Genomic DNA, 20873 nt, shown 5'->3' with positions numbered 1-20873 from the left:
TCATTTAGGCTCATCACTACTTTGAAATTATGGTAATTATTAGACCTGCCATGACATCTTTTCCTAATTGCATTAATAAAATTGCACATATATTACTTGGTTGCAAATTTGATGGGTTTTTTCCTAACATTTTGATAACTATATTTCAATATAGTTGGCTTCCTTGGTAATTGTATATATCTTGCTTTATGCATATGAAATTCTAAGAATGAGTTCATAAACTTTGCTGGACTGCCAGGGGTGGGGTCCACATCATAAAAAAGATTAAGAACCTCCTAGAGAGACTCTGTTCCAGAATGTTCGTAGATGAATGTTTATGAAAGCAAACTGGAACAGCTCAAATGTCAGTCAGCAATAGAATAGGTAAATGAATGCTGGACTATTCGTTTTGGAATACTACACAGTAGTAAACAAGAATGAACCAGGAGGGGCTGGCCCGGTGGCACAGCGTTTGAGTGCGCACGTTCTGCTTCGGCAGCCCAGGGTTCGCCAGTTCAGATCCTGGGTGCAGACATGGCACCACTTGGCAAGCCATACTATGGTAGGCATCCCACATATAAAGTAGAGGAAGATGGGCATGGATGTTAGCTCAGGGCCAGTCTTCTTCAGCGAAAAGAGGAGGATTGGCAGCAGTTACCTCAGGGCTAATTTTCCTCAAAAAATAAATAAATAAATAAAAAGAATGATTTTTTTTTTTTTTGCGGAAGATTTGTGCAGCTGCATGGGTAAATCTCTAAGAATGTAGCACAAAACAGCACATCACAGATGAACAGTACAATTTCATTTATAGGCCTTCAAAAATAGGCATGAAGCCATAACATATTATTTAGGGACAGTTTTATGTGGCAAGATGATCAAGAAAGGCCAGGGAGCAGTGCATACGGCACTCAGGATGGTGGGTCCCTGGTGGGGGCGGGGGAGCGGTGCTGAGCAGGAGAAGGGACTTCAGCAGAAACACAGGCCTTCAGTGGTGTTGGTCACGTCCCGTTTCTTCACTTGAGGGGTTACAGTTCATTTTCTTTTCATTTTATTGCTGTTCTTTAAACAGTACATACACAGTATATATGTTTTCTCTGGTAAGAGAGATTTTTCAAGTTGTATATGCCATTGGCTGTGTGAGTCTAGATGACTTATAAAGCAACTGTCTGCTGCCTCTTTTATTTGGTGGTTTGTCTTCCGCTAACTTGTTGACATCTTTGTAGGGCATAGACGAGGGCCCCGAGGGGCTGAAACTCATTTCTGACATCATCCGAGAGAAGATGGGCATTGACATCAGTGTGCTGATGGGAGCCAACATTGCCAGTGAGGTGGCCGCAGAGAAGTTCTGTGAGACCACCATCGGTGAGGGCTGGCTGGGGAAGGGGCCTCGGGAGCCTGGACATTTTGGGTCTGAACATATACATTTTCCATTTCTGGTATTTTCTGTAGTGGACTCTTTTCTGCCCCCTTAACATTCCTGAGGTTGATAGTCCGTGGTGAGGGGATTTTATGTAAGGAGGCCATTCTCTTGAAACTGAAGTGTGTCAACAGCCCCCAGAATGAAAGTAAAGCCAAAGAGACCATTTCGACCACCAGGGTCCAAATTATCAAGGTTAGGCACAGACATGCAGGGCTGCTTGTACTGAGAAGCAGGTGGTTGCATCTGTGGTGGGGCTCCCCTTGCCTATCAAGCCAGCTTTGCTTTACTCACAAATGCCAGTTTCTGGGTCCTCATTGGTTTCCAACGAGATCTAAAAATTGGTGGGAAGGATCCCCGTTTTCAGGTGAATAAGCTAAGACCCAAAGAATAAGTTACCTGTGCCAAGGTCACAACTAATTTAGAACGCAGGCATGAACTTGGGTCTCCTGTTTCCTGACATAGAAAGCTCTTATACAACATTGGTGTTGTGAAAATTTTTGTTTCTTTTTAAAATGGCTTTGGAATTCTCAAGTCCCCATGTATCACATTAAAGGACTTGTAGAAGAATTATATCATTGTATTTCTAGATGTGTTGCAAAAGTTTATAAGGTTATCTATCACTCCAGAACTTACCTCCACCCTTGTCAAACACACTAGCAATGCAAGTCTTTTCTCCTTGGCAGCTTTGTAAAGGAAGCTCTGAGAGAAGTCAGGTTCTCTGGAGTAAGGTGGGATGCTCCAAAAAAAGGGAATTCCTGATTCTCTCTCTCTCTTTTTTTTTTTTTGATGAGGAAGATTGGCCCTGAGCTAACATCTGTTGCTGATCTTCCTCTTTTTGCTTGAGAAAGATTGTCGCTGAGCTAACATCTGTGCCAATCTTCCTCTATTTTTTGTATGTAGGATGCCACCAGAGCATGGCTTGAGGAGCGGTATGTAGGTCCACACCTGGGATCTGAACTCATAAACCCCAGGCCGCTGAAGCAGAGTGTGCCAACTTAACCACTATGCCACTGGGCTGGCCCCCTGATTCTTATACATGCCTTCAAGTTACAACATTTTTACTCTTGTTTGCTTTTTTCTTCTGTATTTTTAATTGCGTAGATATTACCTCATTGTTGTGGAAAATAGATAATCAAAAGGAAATAATTTTTTATTTTTTATTTCATTTAATTTTCATTATTTTTTCTATTTGTGCAAACTGTTTATGTTTGTAGTTAAGCTATGTACTGTGTTACGATTGCTTTATTTACCTAATATATAACGAACAGCTTCAAAGTCTATCAACATACATCTTCATAGCTGCATAGTATTTCACTGACAAGCCCATGTATCTGGGCACTTCAAACTGTTTTTTTGAGAAATAATATTTTTGACGAGGAGAAGTATCACAAATAATATAAAGAAGAAAACAAAATGGCCCATAATACTGTCACCCAGTTTGATATTTACAAAAGTGATATAGACACAGGTAAGAAAATTCAAACAGTTTGAGAAGATGTAAAATTAGAGTTGACTGTAATTTCTCACCTACTCTCTTCCCGAAGGGAATCACTGTTTCTAAGTATCCTTCCAGAAAAAAACATTTACATATGTATACTAGTCTATGTATAGGTTTTATTGTTTCACAGTTAATTCTTTTATCCATCTGTGATTTTAATGTAGCCTGTGACATTGTTATGTAATTACTTTTATTTTTCCAAAAACAATTAACTAGTTGTTCCAACTCAATCCTATTTGCCAATAATCAGTCAGCAATCAGTTTTACCAGTCAGTTGGTTGGAAATGACTCTTTACCCCAATCATCCTGTAAGGCTGAGATTTCCTCTCTGATCCTTGATTTAAACCTGTATCTACCTGTAGATTTGGGCTAGGATTTTTCCCTGCCTCTAGCCCTGTTTGCTTAGGAAAGTTTCCAGTCAAGTGAGTGTGTTAGTGTCTTTTCATTTGTAAAGAAAGATAAATGCACAGAAATTACTACGCTTTCCCTCTGGCTTCTGTTTACCCAGTGCTTCCACTGCCTTCTCTGTGGGTTGGACCATAGTTGGTGAGAGTGACCTGAATTAAATTAAGTAAAACATTGAAAGGAAGATAGAACGCGAAGGTGATATTTTCTAAATTGTCTTATATAACCTGAATTTAATCAGGAGGAAACATCAGACAAGTTCCACATGACGGACATGTTACGAAACAACCAGCCTGCACCCTTCAAAAATGTCAGCGTCAGGGACCAGCCTGTTGGCGCAGTGGTTAAGTTTGCGCACTCCACTTCCGTGGCCTGGGGTTCACTGGTTTGGATCCCAGGCTCGGACCTGCACACCGCTCACCAAGCCATGCTCTGGTGGCATCCCACCTACAAAAGAGAGGAAGATTGGCACAGATGTTAGCTCAGGGACCATTTTCCTCATCAAAAAAAATAAAATAAAAACCATCAAAGTCATGAAAGACTAAGGGAGTGTCCCAGATTAAATAAGACTCAAGAGACATAACCAGTAAATCAAGTTTGGGATCCTGGGTCGGGGGAGGGAAGGTTGCCATAGAAGACAACGTCACAGTAATTAGTGAGATTGGTATATGGGTTGTATGTTAGATAACTGTATTGTACCACGTTAAATTTCATGTATTTAATAATTTTACTGTGGTTATCCAGATCTCCTTTCTTGATGACATTGGCAACCAACTCATTTTTAATTATGGTAGATTCAGGAATCTTGGCCCACTTGAGTCTTCTGTGGAGAAAGAAGAAAAAAATGGCATTGTTTTTAGTATCTGGTAAAAATACTAACCGGCATCATGAACTATGGTGCCCTCTTGTGGTGAGAGCTCCCTTCCTTCTTGGACTGACTTCACAGAATTGGAGACTGTTACTCAGTCATCCCACAAACACTTTTCAAAGACTGTCATGTTTCAGGCATGGCGCTGAATGTCAAGGATACTTAAGCTCCTTGTGAAACTTCTAAGCACACAGACAAATATGGAATCACAGACTGGAATGAGGGTTTTGAAGGAATTTTATTAAATAGCTTGATTATCTCTAAAACTTGGCATGAAAGAGAAGAGGGATTTCCCTGTCTTTTGGTTCATAGTGAGTTTGAGGCAGCCCTTCCGCCTAGCTGTTGGGCATTACCTGTTCTTTACCAGATGGTCTGGGTCCCCACTTGCCACATCACTGCTTGTTACTGGTAAGAATAATACCGTTAGTGCTTTCTTATCCCTGATTTAAAATAATAATTTTTGAACAGTACATTTGAGAAAAAGTGAGATTGCTGTAAATCAAGCCCACTTCTCTAATGGACACTGTGTAATTTGCAGCCACGGAGGAAGTGACAGACTCCACTTTGTATAGGTGGTAAATGGAGAATGCCCTTCTGTCACATTATTCGCAGCAACTCAAGTTTCTACCTGCAGACAGCTGGACGAAAGTGATGGAGTGAGGGGCTTGTATGTGATGCTCATGAGCATCCTTCATGTTGGAGGCACTGGGCAGTGAGGGACAGAGGAGAAACACAGTAATGATGTCATGATATGGAGGCTGGGGGCTGGTTTACCCGCCCAGGTGATGAAACAGTGTTGCACAGACTCACCCAGATGGTTTGGTGGACTGTTTAAAGAAGGAAGAGGTCAGTTTACTCAAACAGACCCAGTTCTAATATTTGGAAAAAAGGAGAACTCAGCTAAATAATAGATAATAGCAATGCCTATAGAATAGAAAATGTGTTTCTAAGTAGTGAGTGCAGATATTTTAAACATTTTATTATGGAAAATTTCCTTAAACAAAAGTAGGAAGAACAGTGTCATGAACCCCGTATACCCATCACCCGTCTTTAGTAATGATTCACTTCTGAACCGTCTTATTTCCTCTGTATCCCCACCCTCTCTCCACTCTCCCCTGGATTACTTTGATATGATATTACTTCTGGGTGTAATTTCAATTGTTGACAATCATCTTTTTTTCTGCTTGGAAGGATATATCTCTAATTGTGATGCTTGTTTGGTTTTTCTGGTTTATTTTCTCTTATCCCTCCCCCAAGAGGCAGCATAGCATAGACAGTCAGAGCCTGGGTCCTGGAGCCAGAGCACCTGGGTTAGAATCTGGGCTCTGCTTCCTCCTAGCTGTGTGACCGTGGGGGAGTTGGTAAACCTCTCGGGGCCTTCTGTCTGTAAATGGGGAAAATCCTAGTCATGAGCGTGTAAATGTCAGCTATCTCCATCGTTATTGTGTAGAACTTTTGAGTGCTCTTTATGACTCATAGGCTATTTTCATATCTGGTTCTTATTTAACCTCACAAGGGTCCTGAGAGTGCCATAGTGTTATATTCTTGAGGAAGCTGAGGCTAGAGGAGGTTAGATCAGAGGTTTGCAAACTTGCCTGTCCAATGAAGTCACCTGAGGAGCTTCAGCGATTACTGGTGCTTGCCCCCCTCAGAGACCCTGAGTTAATTGGTCTGAGGGGTGGCCTGGTTTCAGTGTAAAGATATCCCCAGGTGCTCGTAATGTGCAGACAAGCTGGGAACAAGTTTGGGAACCTGGAGGCAGGCAGAGCCCAAGTACTATAGTCCGGGTGTGCTTTCTGCCATCTCTGCTGGAGACATGCTCTTGGGAGCCAGGACTTGGCTGATAAGTCTTATCATCTTGATTTCCAGAGCTGAGCCCCACCCCCAATCCCACCAACCAGAGCAGTTTTCACATCAGGCTTCATGTGTAAAGTTTTGTTTTTGTTTTTAATCAAAAGCCCCTAAACAAAAAAAAAATAATGTGTGAAGACTTCTGAGCATCCGTCTCATTCCAGGCACTGTCCCAAGGGAGGGGATCTAGCAGTAGCAAAAACAAGTGCTCTTGGAATGCATTTCCGTCTTCCGCAATTTAGTCATTGAGAATATTTGTTGATGTTGTATCAGTTCTCCATTGCCATGGTGTTGCTGAGTTACAAACAACCACGGAACCTCAGCGGCCTAGAAAATAAGCACAGTTAACACATCTGTGGGTCCACTGGGGGTCGGCTGATCTTGGCAGGGGCAGCTCGGCCGGTGGCTCTGCTCCGCGTGTCTCCGTCTTCCTGCTGGGCCCAATCGGCCAGCTGGGGCATGTTCTTCTCACAGCGAAGGCAGGGGTACAAGGGAACCAGGCCTACTGCTGCACAGTGGGCTTCAAGCTTCTGCTGCGTCGTGGTTGTTAATGTCTCACTGACCAAAGCAAGTCACATGACTGAGCCCAAAGTCAAGGGGTGGGGACATATGCCCCCCTGGCTGTGAGTCCAAACACAGCGAGTGGTCAAGCCTAACATCGGTAGAAGGGGATGCGCTCTCCTCCGGTGGAAACCAGAGGGTGATTGGTTTTAAACAGTAATCTGTTACAGATGGAAACACAGAAGTTGAGCTTATAAATGTATATGGTAACAAAAAGTTGCAACAATTTTAGATATCAAACATCAGAAAGATACTTAGATAAAATATAATACATGTCCACAGTAAAATACAAAGCAGCCATTTAAAATGATATAGAAAGTAGATGATATTGACAATTATTCATACCATAAAATGGGGAGAAAGCAGATTCTGAAAACACATGTACATTGTTCCCAATTTTGAGAAAAACTATGTATATTCATATTTCAGTAAGTTAAAGATGCATGCCAAATTGTTCATGATCATCTGTGGTGGAATTATGGAATATTATCTTCTATTTATACTCCTGTGGATTTTCTAAATTTTCTATAATGAACATGTGTTACTTTTTTTTTTGAGGAAGATTAGCCCTGAGCTAACATCTGACGCCAATCCTCCTCTTTTTGCTGAGGAAGACTGGCCCTGAGCTAACATCCGTGCCCATCTTCCTCTACTTTATATGTGGGACGCCTACCACAGCATAGCTTTTGCCAAGCGGTGCCATGTCCGCACCCAGGAAGCGAACCGGTGAACCCCAGGCTGCCGAAGCAGAACATGCAAACTTAACTGCTCCACCACTGGGCCAGCCCCTGCACATATGTTACTTTTGTAATAAAAAAGTTGTTTTAGACTGTGTTAGATGTGAAAAGTAAGAGTAGAGACTGTTATTAATTTCCCTTTTTTCTAACCTTTCAATAGGCAGCAAAGTAATGGAGAATGGCCTTCTCTTCAAAGAACTTCTGCAGACTCCGAATTTTCGGATCACTGTGGTTGATGATGCAGATACCGTTGAGCTTTGCGGTGCTCTTAAGGTAAAGTCAGCCTTGTGTTTCTGCTCCAGGAGCGGAGTTAATCCTGCGGGGCCGCTGTTAGCATTATTGAGTCTGATCCCGAAGAATGGGCTCTGTGTTCTGTGCGCTCCCTTCAGCGAAGAATAGTGAATCGAGAGCCTTGTTTGTCATTTCCTGCTTTGCCCCAGCCTTTCCTGGGTGGTTGAGTTCCTTTCTCACTCCTGGTTTGCTTTTATTTGCAAATCTGGGAGAATCGTGGCATTTTGTTCATTGGGAAATTGGCAGTATCGATATTTGGGAAGCGTTGATGGTACCTGGATCGCCGAGTTTTGCCTGGGAGCAAAGTCTTCTAACTCATACATTCGTAGATTTCTCCTGCATGTTGTCTTGAGCAGGAGATGGAACTTGTTCCCTCTGAATGATGCTTCTCAATTGGTTTGATGGTTCATTTGGTTGTTCTTTTTAAAGGAAAAAGTAGTTGGCTGCTGCCAGAGGTTTTTCTAAGAATAGCTTTATCTTTGCCTGTACAGGGGAAAGATCAGATGAAGGAAGCAGCTTCTGCCTGCCAGTGGCTGGGGAGGATGAAGGGAAGAGTTGCTGCACTTGGGCTCCTCACTTGTTCCCCTCTGCCTTTAAAAGTCTTGGTCAAGGGGCTGACCCGGTGGCATAGTGGTTAAGTTCGCACACTCCACTTCCATGGCCTGGGGTTCACAGGTTCAGATCCTGGGCACAGACCTAGCACTGCTCATCAAGCCATGCTGTGGCAGCATCCCACATAAAATAGAGAAAGATTGGCAAGAGATGTTAGCTCAGGGCCAATCTTCCTCATCAAAAAAAAAGTAAAAGTCTTGGTCAAGGTCCCTCTCCCTGTCTTGACTATGGAAAACCAGCAGCAGGGAGCTGGGCGCAACTTCTCTCCTCTCCTTGGAATCAGCGTTGCTTTAGCTGCTATTTCAAAAAAAGGAAAAAATAAAGAGTTTCAGTGTGAATGAATTCCCTGTTTGAGTGACTTTTGAGTCATTTCTTTTGTAGCAAAAGCCACTTTTCAGGAATTTGAGCATCAAGGAAAGGAGTTAGGCAATCTGGCATTCATGTCACTCTGTCAGGTGAGAACTGCAGAGATTAGAAGAAAGCTGGGGAGACCAAAATCCAAAAAATGCCTTCCCACGCCTTCTCTCCATTGTACATCTTTTTTTCTAGTCAGAATTTAAAACAACTTTTTAGAATGAATACCGTGTGTATAGGTGTGGTCACACGTCCCTATACAATGAGAATTTTAAGAATTAAAGCCAGTTAAAGCCTTGGGCCCCCGCACAGCACACGTCTGTCTTTCTAGATGCTCGTGTGGGGCACTCTGCACGTCACGTGCAGACCGTGTCATACATTTAAGACGCTGGCCTTGGCTGCTTTGTTTATTTTTGTTGGTTGAGATTTTTATGTGTTTTTAATAGCCCTTCATTACACTAATGACCGCTCAACAGCAGGGCAGCCCGGATGCCTAATTGCTCAGCACCAGGCTTTGTCGCTCCAGAACCGTTTTTGACTGAACATTTTTGCTGGTGGGCGGAGGAGCTGTGAGACCCCACCTAGCACAGAGGGCGCTGGGGCAGATGACGGATTCCAGATGGAAGGCTCTGGAAATCTCCTGCAAAGGGGCCCCCGTGCTGGTCTAGTGGCTGAACTTAGATTGCCTTTTCATTTTGTTGGCAGGAAGCCTACACGTGGATTTGCACCTGCTCCCGTGGCAGGGGGTGGTTCAGGGGGGCTGAGGCCGAGGGTGGGGACCTTTCATCCTCCTTCCCTTGGCTGTCCTTTGAAACAGGATCAGTTGCCATCAGTCCGGTCGGCTTTGTCAGAGCTGGGATTTTTGAAAACCGAGAAACAGGCACTTTGGCAGTAATCCAGTCTAACCGTTCTGTCGTCTAGGTGAGGAGAGAGAGATGCAGAGAGAGTCAGTGACTCAAACTAGCGAACATCGGCTCACTCGGAGTGTGGACGCGGGTTCACGAACCTCCATCCGGTGTCCTTTGGTTGCTGTGTGCGACCGGACGTTTCTGGTTTGTGTCCGGGCCGCTGAGTAAAGTGAAGCCCTCCCTGTGGGAGCCTGTCTACGCAGGGACACGCGGACACACGGCTCTTTTATGATGTCATTAGCAGTTTGTTGGTTTTTCCTGATGATAGAAGTAGTGCGCATTCCTGTGTTTCACACAACAGAAAGATGTTGTAAAAGAAAGTGACCATCGCTGATACTCCCCACCTCCTGAGGTGACCACCATCACCGATTTTGTACTCTTCCAGTCTTTTTAGCAAGTGTACGTATGTGTATGTCTCCTTTTTAGAAAAAAACTGCTTCGTACCGTTGAAACAGTTTGACATGTTTTACTCTTTCACATTAACAGCCTTTAGTAATCTTCTCCCTACTAGCTAGTAAAAACATGTAAGCTATCTTTTTTTGTGCTCAAAAACATGAGGGCATTTGAGTTACAAAAGAAGGAAGGGAGGGAGGGAGGAAGGAATGAAGGCACAGCTCTTTACAAAGGTAAAAAGAAAATTCAAAGGAATTCTGCAAAATCATTCTGTCCCAGTACATCTCACTGCCGTCAGAATGTCCTTCACTTCTTAGCTCTATTAATTTCTTAATCAGAAAGGGAATAGTCTTTTTTAAATATCAGCTTTATTTAAGTGTAATTCGTGTATGTTAAACGGCATCCATTTAAAGGATATAATACAATGGGTTTTAACAGTTGTACATGCACCCTGGGAACTGCCACCATAACACAGGACATTTCCTTCATCCCCAAACAATTCCGTCTGTCCCTTTGCTGTCTGTCCTGGCCAGGCCGCTACCCATCTGCTTCTGTACACTGCGGTTTGCATTTTGTAGAATTTTTATAATGGAGTTGTACAGTATGGACTCTTCTGTGTCTGGCTTCTTTCACTGGGGGTATGTTTTTGTTTGTTTTACTGTAAATTTTAAGAAGCACTTCATATAGGAAAGTACAAAAATCGTAAGTGTACTGCTCAACTTACGTTATTATTTTTTTCTTCTTCTGCCCAAAGCTCCCCAGTACATAGTTGTATATTCTATCAACTTATGTTATTATTATTATTTTTTTATTAATGTTATGATAGATTACAACCTTGTGAGATTTCAGTTGTACATTATTGTTAGTCATGTTGTGGGTACACCACTTCCCCCTTTGTGCCCTCCCCCCACCCCCCCCTTTTCCCTGGTAACCACCGATCAGATCTCCTTGTCAATATGTTAACTTCCACCTATGAGTGGAGTCATATAGAGTTCGTCTTTCTCTGACTGGCTTATTTCGCTTAACATAATACCCTCGAGGTCCATCCACGTTGCTGCGAATGGGGCAATTTTGTCTTTTTTTATGGCTGAGTAGTATTCCATTGTGTATATATACCATATCTTCTTTATCCAATCATCAGTTGCTGGGCATGTAGGTTGGTTCCACGTCTTGGCTATTGTAAATAATGCTGCGATGAACATAGGGGTGCAAGGGACTCTTGGGATTTCTGATTTCAGGTTCTTAGGATAGATACCCAGTAATGGGATGGCTGGGTCATAGGGTATTTCTATTTTTAACTTTTTGAGAAATCTCCATACTGTTTTCCATAGTGGCTGTACCAGTTTGCATTCCCACCAACAGTGTATGAGAGTTCCTTTTTCTCCACAACCTCTCCAACATTTGTCGCTCTTAGTTTTGGATGTTTCTGCCAATCTAACGGGTATAAGGTGATATCTTAGTGTAGTTTTGATTTGCATTTCCCTGATGATTAGCGATGATGAACATCTTTTCATGTGTCTATTGGCCATATTCATATCTTCTTTTGAGAAATGTCTGTTCATGTCCTCTGCCCATTTCTTGATCGGGTTGTTTGTTTTTTTGTTGTTAAGCCTTGTGAGTTCTTTGTATATTATGGAGATTAACCCTTTGTAGGATAAGTGGCTTGTAAATATTTTTTCCCAATTAGTGAGCTGTTTTTTTGTTTCAATCCTGTTTTCCCCTGCCTTAAAGAAGCTCTTTAGTCTGATGAAGTCCCATTTGTTTATTCTATCTATTGTTTCCCTCAACTGAGGAGTTATAGTGTCCGAAAAGATTCTTTTGAAACTGATGTCAAAGAGTGTACTGCCTATATTCTCTTCCAGAAGACTTATTGTTTCAGACCTAATCTTTAGGTCTTTGATCCATTTTGAGTTTATTTTGGTGTGTGGTGAAAAAGAATGGTCAATTTTCAATCTTTTGCATGTGGCTGTCCAGTTTTCCCAGCACCATTTGTTGAAGAGACTTTCTTTTCTCCATTGTAGGCCCTCTGCTCCTTTGTCGAAGATTAGCTGTCCATAGATGTGTGGTTTTATCTCTGGGCTTTCAATTCTGTTCCATTGATCTGTGGACCTGTTTTTGTACCAGTACCATGCTGTTTTGATCACTGTAGCTTTGTAGTATGTTTTGAAATCGGGGATTGTGATTCCCCCGGCTTTGTTTTTCTTGCTCAGGATTGCTTTAGCAATTCGCGGTCTTTTGTTGCCCCATATGAATTTTAGGATTGTTTGTTCAATTTCTGTGAAGAATGCTCTTGGGATTCTGATTGGGATAGCATTGAATCTGTATATTGCTTTAGGTAGTATGGACATTTTAACTATGTTTATTCTTCCAATCCATGTGCAAGGAATGTCTTTCCATCTCTTTATGTCATCGTCAATTTCTTTCAAGAAAGTCTTGTAGTTTTCATTGTATAGATCCTTCACTTCCTTGGTTAAGTTTATCCCAAGGTATTTTATTCTTTTCGTTGCGATTGTGAATGGGATTGAGTTCTTGAGTTCTTTTTCTGTTAGTTCATTGTTAGTGTATAGAAATGCTACTGATTTATGTATGTTGATTTTATACCCTGCTACTTTGCTGTAGTTGTTGATTATTTCTAATAGTTTTTCTATTGATTCTTTGGGGTTTTCTATATATAAGATCATGTTGTCTGCAAACAGCGAGAGTTTTACTTCTTCATTGCCTATTTGGATTCCTTTTATTTCTTTTTCCTGCCGAATTGCTCTGGCCAACACCTCCAGTACTATGTTGAATAGGAGTGGTGAAAGTGGGCACCCTTGTCTTGTTCCTGTCCTCAGAGGGATGGCTTTCAGTTTTTGTCCATTGAGTATGATGTTGGCTGTGGGTCTGTCATATATGGCCTTTATTATGTTGAGGTACTTTCCTTCTATACCCATTTTATTGAGGGTTTTTATCATAAATGGGTGTTGAATCTTGTGGAATGCTTTCTCTGCATCTATTGAGATGATCATGTGGTTTTTGCTTTTCATTTTGTTGATGTAGTGTATCACGTTGATTGACTTGCGGATGTTGAACCATCCCTGTGTCCCTGGTATAAATCCCACTTGATCATGGTGTATAATCTTTTTGATGTATTGCTGATTCGGTTTGCCAGAATTTTGTTGAGGATTTTTGCATCTATGTTCATCAGTGATAGCGGCCTGTAGTTCTCCTTCTTTGTGTTGTCCTTGTCAGGTTTGGGGATAAGAGTGATGTTGGCTTCATAGAATGTGTTAGGGAGTACTCCATCTTCCTCAATTTTCTGGAACAGTTTGAGGAGAATAGATATTAAGTCTTCTTTGAATGTTTGGTAGAATTCTCCAGAGAAGCCATCTGGTCCTGGACTCTTATTTTTGGGGAGGTTTTTGATTACCGTTTCTATTTCTTTACTTGTGATTGGCCTATTCAGATTCTCCATTTCTTCCTGATTCAGTTTGGGGAGGTTGTAGGAGTCTAGGAAGTTGTCCATTCTTCCAGGTTGTTCAATTTGTTGGCATATAGTTTTTCATAGTATTCTCTTATGATCCCTTGTATTTCATTGGTATCTGTTGTGATTTCTCCTCTCTCATTCCTAATTTTATTTATTTGCGATTTCTCTCTTCTTTTCTTGGTGAGTCTGGCTAAAGGTTTGTCGATTTTGTTAATTTTTTCGAAGAACCAACTCTTTGTTTCATTGATCCTTTCTATTGTCTTTTTTGTTTCAATATCATTTATTTCTGCTCTTATTTTTATTATTTCCCTCCTTCTACTGACTCTGGGCTTTGTTTGTTCTTCTTTTTCTAGTTCTGTTAGGTGTCGTTTGAGGTTGCTTATGTGAGCTTTTTCTTGTTTAGTGAGGTGAGCCTGTATTGTGATGAATTTCCCTCTTAGGACTGCTTTTGCTGCATCCCAGATGATTTGGTATGTCGTGTTCTCATTTTCATTAGTCTCCAGATAATATTTGATTTCTTCTTTAATTTCTTCAATGATCCATTGTTTGTTCAGAAGCGTGTTGTTTAGTCTCCACATTTTTGAACCTTTCTCTGCTTTTTTTCTTGTAGTTGATTTCTAGTTTCATAGCATTATGATCAGAAAAGATGCTTGATATTATTTCAACTCTCTTGTATTTATTGATGTTTGCTTTGGTTCCCAAAATATGGTCAATCCTTGAGAATGTTCCATGTGCACTTGAGAAGAATGTGTAACCTGCTGTTTTTGGATGAAGTGTTCTATATATATCTATTAAGTCCATCTGGTCTAATTTTTCATTTAATTCTATTATTTCCTTGTTGATTTTCTGTCTGGATGTTCTGTCCATTGGTGTTAATGGGATGTTGAGGTCCCCTACTATTATTGTATTGTTGTTGATGTCTTCTTTTAGTTCTATTAAGAGTTGCTTTACAAATTTTGGTGCTCCTGTGTTGGGTGCGTATATATTTATAAGTGTTATGTCTTCTTGGTGGAGAGTCCCTTTTATCATTATATACTGTCCCTCTTTATCTTTCTTTATCTGTTTTGCTTTGAAATCTACCTTGTCTGATATTAGTATAGCGACACCTGCTTTCTTTTGTTCATTATTAGCTTGGAGTATTGTTCTCCATCCCTTCACTCTGAGTCTGTGTTTGTCTTTGGGGCTGAGGTATGTTTCTTGGAGGCAGCATATTGTTGGGTCTTGTTGTTTGATCCATCCTGCCACTCTGTCTTTTGATTGGGGAGTTCAATCCATTTACATTTAGAGTGATTATTGAGATGTGGGGGCCTACCACTACCATTTTATGTCTTGTTTTCCGGTTTTCTTCAATTTCCTTTGTTTCTCGTCCCATGGTTTCATCTGTTCTGATGAAGAGCTGCTATTCTCTGTTGTTGTCCTTCTACTTATCTCCTCTGCTCTTGGTTTTGTAGCCCCTTTCCTTTTTTGGATTTTTCAGGAATGAGGGTTTTCCTGAGGATTTCCTGAAGAGGAGGTTTTGTGGCAATGAACTCCCTTAATTTTTGTTTATCTGAGAAAGTTTTTATTTCTCCATCGTATTTGAAGGATATTTTCACTGGGTAGAGAATTCTCGGCTGTAGGTTTTTGTCCTTCGGATTTTTGAATATATCATTCCACTCTCTTCTAGCCTGTAAAGTTTCTGCTGAGAAATCTGCTGATAGCCTGATGGGGGTTCCTTTGTAGGTTAGTTTCTTTTGCCTGGCTGTCCTTAGTATTTTCTCCTTGTCGTTGACTTTTGCTAGCTTCACTACTATATGCCGTGGGGTTGGTCTTCTTGCATTGATAAAGTTTGGAGATCTGTTGGCTTCTGTCACCTGAAGATCCATCTCTCTCACCAGATTTGGAAAGTTCTCAGCCATTATTTCTTTGAGTAGGCTTTCTGCCCCTTTCTCCTTCTCTTCTCCCTCTGGTATACCTATAATCCTTACGTTGCATCTCCTAATTGTGTCTGATAATTCTCGGAGAGTTTCTTCATTTCTTTTTAGTCTTACTTCTCTCTCCTCCTCTGCCTGCAGCGTTTCTATATTCCCATCTTCCAAATTGCTAATTCTTTCCTCCATATTATCGGCCCTACTGTTCAGTGCATCTAGATTTTTCTTAATCTCCTCTATTGTGTTCTTCATTTCCAGTATTTCTGTTTGGTCCTTCTTTATCGTATCAAACTCTTTTGTGATGTAGCTCCTGAACTCGTTGAGTTGTCTATCTGAATTCTCTCTTAACTCATTGAGTGTTTTGATGATGGCTGTTTTGAAGTCATCGTCATTTAGGTTATATATCTCATTTTCTTTGGGATTGTTTTCTGTGCATTTGTTATTTTCCTTCTGTTCTGGAGATTTAATGTATTTTTTCATATTGCTTGATGTTGTAGATTTGTGCCTCCGCAGAGAGATAGAGTTTAGTTGCTCCTTCCACTTGTTTCTGCTGGTGTGGTGGGGGAGCAGCTGTTTATACTGCACCAACCAGGAACCCTATCTGCAGTTCCTAACTGGGCCTGGGCCCCTCCTCATAGTCACAGTGGTCCTTTGGATTCCCTCTTCTGCCGTGGGGGCTGTCATGGGGGGGCTTCAGGCTGCTGGTGCCTACTGTTGCAGCCCACCTAGACGTGCTCCCTCCTTGGGGTCTGCAACGGTGTTATGGGCTTTTCCAGCGGCCAGGGGTAGGATCACTTATATTTGCCGCTCCGTCACTGTCAGCACCCACAAAATCTCACTTGTCCACTGTGGATCGCAGCAGAGCTATTGGCATCTTCTACAGTCTGTGGTTAGCTCACCTAGCTATGCTACTTTTGTCCCGGGGTGTTCCAGCCTTGTGGCTCCCGGATGGGTGCTCTCTACTAGTGCTGTGCAGACGCTTTCCCTGAGGCTGCTGTGAGCCTGTAGGGTTTCCCCCTAGGCTACGGAGCTGGGTCGCTGGAACTCCACCCAGCCCCAGTCCTGTTCCCCAGGAACTCGGGGAGCCCTTTGCCCTGTCTGGGGGATAGCCGGAGATCCTGATTTCAGTGGTAGCTGGTCAGCTGCTGCCCTGCCTGATATTCTCCTCTCCGGGACCCTCCCGGTGTTGTGGATGCTGGGCGTGGCCCCTCCGCTAATAGCAGACAGAGAGTTTTGTCTGCTGCCCGGGCGGAACTCTGGAGCTTCCCCTCCGGGCCACAGAGCCAGCCTCTGGAGCTCCCCCCACCCCCACTTCTCTCCGAGATCTCCTGCAATCCCTTGCCCCACAGGGCGGGCAACGGCAGCTGGGGGTCACCTCGCCCTCTGGGATTCTCTCTGGGACTTTCCCAGAGTTGTGAATGCTGGGCGTGGCCCCTCCACTACTGGCAGACAGAGAGTTTTGTCTGCTGCCCGGGCGGAACTCTGGAGCTTCCCCTCCGGGGCGTGGAGCCGGCCTCTGGAGCTTCACCCAGCCCCAGTCCTCTCCAAGATCTCTGGCAATCCCTAGCCCCACGGGGTGGGCAGTGGCAGCTGGGGGGCCGCCATACCCTCTGTGATTCTCTCTGGGACCCTCTGGGCACCGTGAACACTAGGCGGGATCTCCCCATCAATGGCGGGGCGAGACTCTCCCCACGGGCTCAGGTGTGTAACTCTAGAGTTTCCCTCTGCGTTTAGGAGTAATTGCGGGGGGTTTAGGTAGGATTCTGGTCACCTGTTTCCACCGTTGCTCCTCTGGTGTGTGCTCGCTCCTGCCCTAGGTGTGTGTTGATCTTCTGGGGGCGTCCGTTGGAAGAAAACCGCTTGCAGGTACTAGGCTGTTCGGTCGGGGTTGGAGAGTTTTCACCTATCTCCACATCCTCCCGGAGGGAAGTCCGTCCGCCTTCCGATGTATAGTCGCGTGGGTCTCTCAGACGTCCTGAGATGCTATCTGGATATCCTTTGTTAAGTGATGAGTGTCCAAATAATTGTAGACTTGAAGGGGGAGAGACAAAGAGGACTACTCATGGCGCCATCTTGGATCCTCCCCTCTATGTTATTATTTTTAATAGATACTTTATCAGGATTAAATTTCATTAACAGAGACCAAAAATGATAGTGGCTGAACAAGGTAGAAGTTTCTTTCTTTCTTATGTAAAAATCCTGAATCCATATGATAACTCCATTCTACAGAATTCTCAGAGACCCAGGTTCCTTCCAGCTCATGAGAGTATGGCCCTTGTCCTCGTGTTTTAATATAGTGACCGGAAGTCCAACCATCACATCTGCCTTCTGGGCAGCAGGGTAAAACTAAAAGAAAGGACAAAGGGCATGTGGCAGCTGTCATTTAAGGCAGGTTCTGAGAAGTCACAATGTAACACTTTGGCTTCACAATACTTAATTGTGTGACCATACCTAGCTGCAAGGGAGGTAGGGAAATAGTTGTTGTTTTTTTTTCCTGCGTTACCACATACTTGCATGAAAATCAGGGACTCTATGGCTCTGGAAGAAGAGGAGAGTAGATTGGGGATAAACCCATCACCTGTGGCCCAGGTGCACGGCGCTGCTTTGTATGGCTGTTCTGTAGCCAGGTTCACCCTCTGTCAATTGCTGGGCATGTAGGTGTCCTCGGCGGCTTTGGCTGTGATAAACCATACTGTGATGCACAGCCTTGTGCCTAGTCTCTAGCCAGGGCCACTGCTAGATGTGGCTATTTGTATTACATTCAAATTAATTAAAACTTTAAAAAAATTAAAAATTCAGTGTCCAAGTCAGAGTAGCACCATTTCCGAGTCACAGTAGCCCCATTTCAAAGGCTCAGTAGCTACGTGAGTCTTTAGTGACTCAGTGGCTAGTAGCTTCTCTATTGCATGACCACATAGAAAACATTTACATCATTGCAGAAACTTCTCCTGGGTGACGCTGTTCTTGCTAAGGCAGCTTCTTAGCCAAGTGCGCGGCCCGCTGGGCCAGGTGTGGGCTCGAGCTCGGCCCTCCTGGACGTCTCCACCAAGCTGCTTTCTACAGGGCCCGGCCTGGAAGCCACCGTGGTCCTTCGCCTGCAGTAAGCCTGCACTCTGAGGGCGCTTTCCTCTTAGGTCAAATCCGCTAGGAGCTGGCCTCAGGAAGAGTCCCATGGGTTGGTGGGCTTACAGAAAGTCGTGATATGGTCGCGGTTTCTTCCTAGGTGGTGAGAGTGTCTGCATAACCTGCAGGCGGCCTGGGCTGCTGATCCAGTTTGATATTCTTTTTGTGGGAGTGGGAGGGACTGAATCCCATCCAACCCGCCCCGATTCAGAATCGCAAAGATGGCACTTTGGGTGGCTGATTGCCTCTGAGTGTTGCCATAACGCAGGAAATGGGGAAGGGCTTAAGCACATCTTCCGAAAATCGTAGATATTTTTAGCTCCAGAATAGTTTAAAGCAGATTTAAATGCACAGTGGATAATGATAACTTTCACAGCTGAGCCATCTCAGAGGACATCTGCTCGCATGCTATTCAAACTCGAGCTGACTGGCTCAGTGTGTTTATTTTTCTTTTGACAGTGATAAGTGGAGGGAGAGAGTGAGGATTTCAAGATCCATCATAAGACGATTAAACTGGATTGGGGCCCAGCGTCCCTAGAAGAGAGAAGTTTACCCTGCAGTGGCCCCCTGCTCCCTCCGATGGGAGGTTAGATGTCTGGTGGAAACCGTGAGGTTGTTCTGACCTGTGTGCCCTGCGAGGAAGTGGCCGAGAGGGCGCTGAAGCCCCCAGGTCATGGATCTCCTTCTCTGCCTTTTCTCTGACTGCAGAGACACGAAGGTCAGAAGCACTGCTTTGGGGCTCAGGGCTCATCCATACAGCTCCTGCTTGGATGCTCCCGGTGACTGAGAGCTCACTCCTTTGCCTCTAAGTCTTTTCAGTTGAGTGGGGTCAGCTCGTGCTGTTAGAAAGTTCTCATCTTGACTCTGAGGTGGCCCCTCTCCGCCTTTTACTCGCCGGCTCAAGAGCAGCATGGTGGGATCTCCTCCCTGGAGAGGACTCCGGAGCCAGGCCGCCGGGGTTGAAACACGGCTCTGCAGGTCCTGACTCTGCCACCTTGAGCAAGCTACTTGTCCTATGTGTCTGAGTTTCCTCGCCTCTCACTGTGCATAGTAACAGGACTTGCCGTGTGGGAATGCGGGGGAGATTAAATGAGTTAATGATTTATGAGGCTCTTAGAACTGTTCGATAAGGTTAACTGTTGTTATTTTTATTATTTTTCCCCATCAATTTGTTCTCCTCCTCAGCCTACCCTTTTTGCCATGTGGGCCAGGGTCCTCTGTTCAGGGTTAAGGGTTCAGGATGATCTCTGACCCGGGGAGAGGTGGGGTAGCCAGGCTCCTACTGTGGGAGCAGCAAGGCATGGGGGACAGAGAGGAGCTTGCAGCCAAGAGCCAGGTCCTGGGAGCCTGTGCCGACTGCCTCCATCACCAGCGAGGTGTTCTCCGCAAGCCACTGCACCTCTCTGAGGCCCCCAGGAGGAGAGGTACACGCTTGCCTGCATTGTCACGAGAATTCCGATGAGACGGTGGGTGCAGGGGGCCTGGGGTGGCTCCCTGTAGCCACTTAGTAAGCAATCCCTCCCCCGCCTCTGTCTAGGAGCCCTTGTTGAACGGAAGTCCCTGCTGTCTCCCACTGAGTCTGTAGGCAGTTACTGGGGTTGGTTTGTCAAGTAACTTCCAGAATGGGTCACATCGTGATGAAGGACACAGTCCAGGAGGCATCAGAGAGCAATTTCAGCAATCTAACCATTTGGATCCTAGGCCTCCATACATTGCCATGGTAACTTCGATAAAACCATTTGATGGGTTCACCCAGCAGCTGGCCTCATGGCCTCTGTGGTCTGTCCCCCTGCATGTCCTCGGGTGTCACTCTGTTGCCCCAGTACTGTCCCGCTGCCTGCAGCCCCAGGGCAGCCCACAACTGCACCAGCTTCCCAGGACAAATGTGACCACCAGAAGGGCCTTGAAGAATCTTGTCCAACCCCTGAATTTTAGACCTGAGGCAAAGAAGTTCCAGAGAGGTAGAGTAATTGTTCCAAGGTGACACAGCAATGAGGCAAAATAAGAACCAGCGGCCCTCTGCATATCAGTGCTTGTGCCCCTTGGGTCTCCCCATGGCTTCCGTGCCAGGAGGGGTGCCTGGGCCCGGATGGACCGAGCCTTGGGTGTTCTTATGGTCCCTGGCACCTAGTCTCTGCCCAGCGCCCTATCTAAAAGAGCTGGGTATTCCATCCTGGCTTGGCGGCTCATCCCCTCTGGAGCAGAGCTGTAGAACCAGAGTCCGCCCCCCGCCCCCAGCATCTCTCCAGGCTCCTTCACACTGCCTCTCCCCTCTTCTCTTCCCACGGCGCCGCCACACACTAAGTGCGCCAGCCAGGAACTGCCTCCTGCCTCCCTCACGCGCACACGCAGCAGGTAGCTGGGGGTGGGTGTTTGCTGTCAGGGGGCTGATGACACCTACAGTTTGCATCGTCTGTGTGGCGGGAAGGGGTTGGCACGCTCTTGCAGGTACAAGCAGAAGTTAGTACCTTATGAAAACTTAGGCTCCCTGCTCCGG

The 20873-nt window shown here is 44.5% G+C and overlaps 1 protein-coding gene across 2 annotated transcripts in view; it reads left to right on the top strand.

Annotated features, from left to right (window-relative positions):
• GPD1L (glycerol-3-phosphate dehydrogenase 1 like) overlaps window positions 1-20873 on the top strand; it is a 68620-nt gene that overhangs the window by 25795 nt on the left and 21952 nt on the right. For both annotated transcript variants that reach the window (XM_070492547.1, XM_014827172.3), the window contains exons 4-5: window positions 1203-1341; window positions 7480-7592. In XM_070492547.1, the coding sequence (XP_070348648.1) occupies window positions 1203-1341; window positions 7480-7592 (252 nt within the window). The remainder of the gene's footprint in view (window positions 1-1202; window positions 1342-7479; window positions 7593-20873) is intronic.

The sequence above is a fragment of the Equus asinus genome, chromosome 21, assembly GCF_041296235.1.
Source record: "Equus asinus isolate D_3611 breed Donkey chromosome 21, EquAss-T2T_v2, whole genome shotgun sequence".
NCBI lineage: Eukaryota > Metazoa > Chordata > Mammalia > Perissodactyla > Equidae > Equus > Equus asinus.
This window is presented reverse-complemented; position numbering and strand designations above follow the sequence as displayed.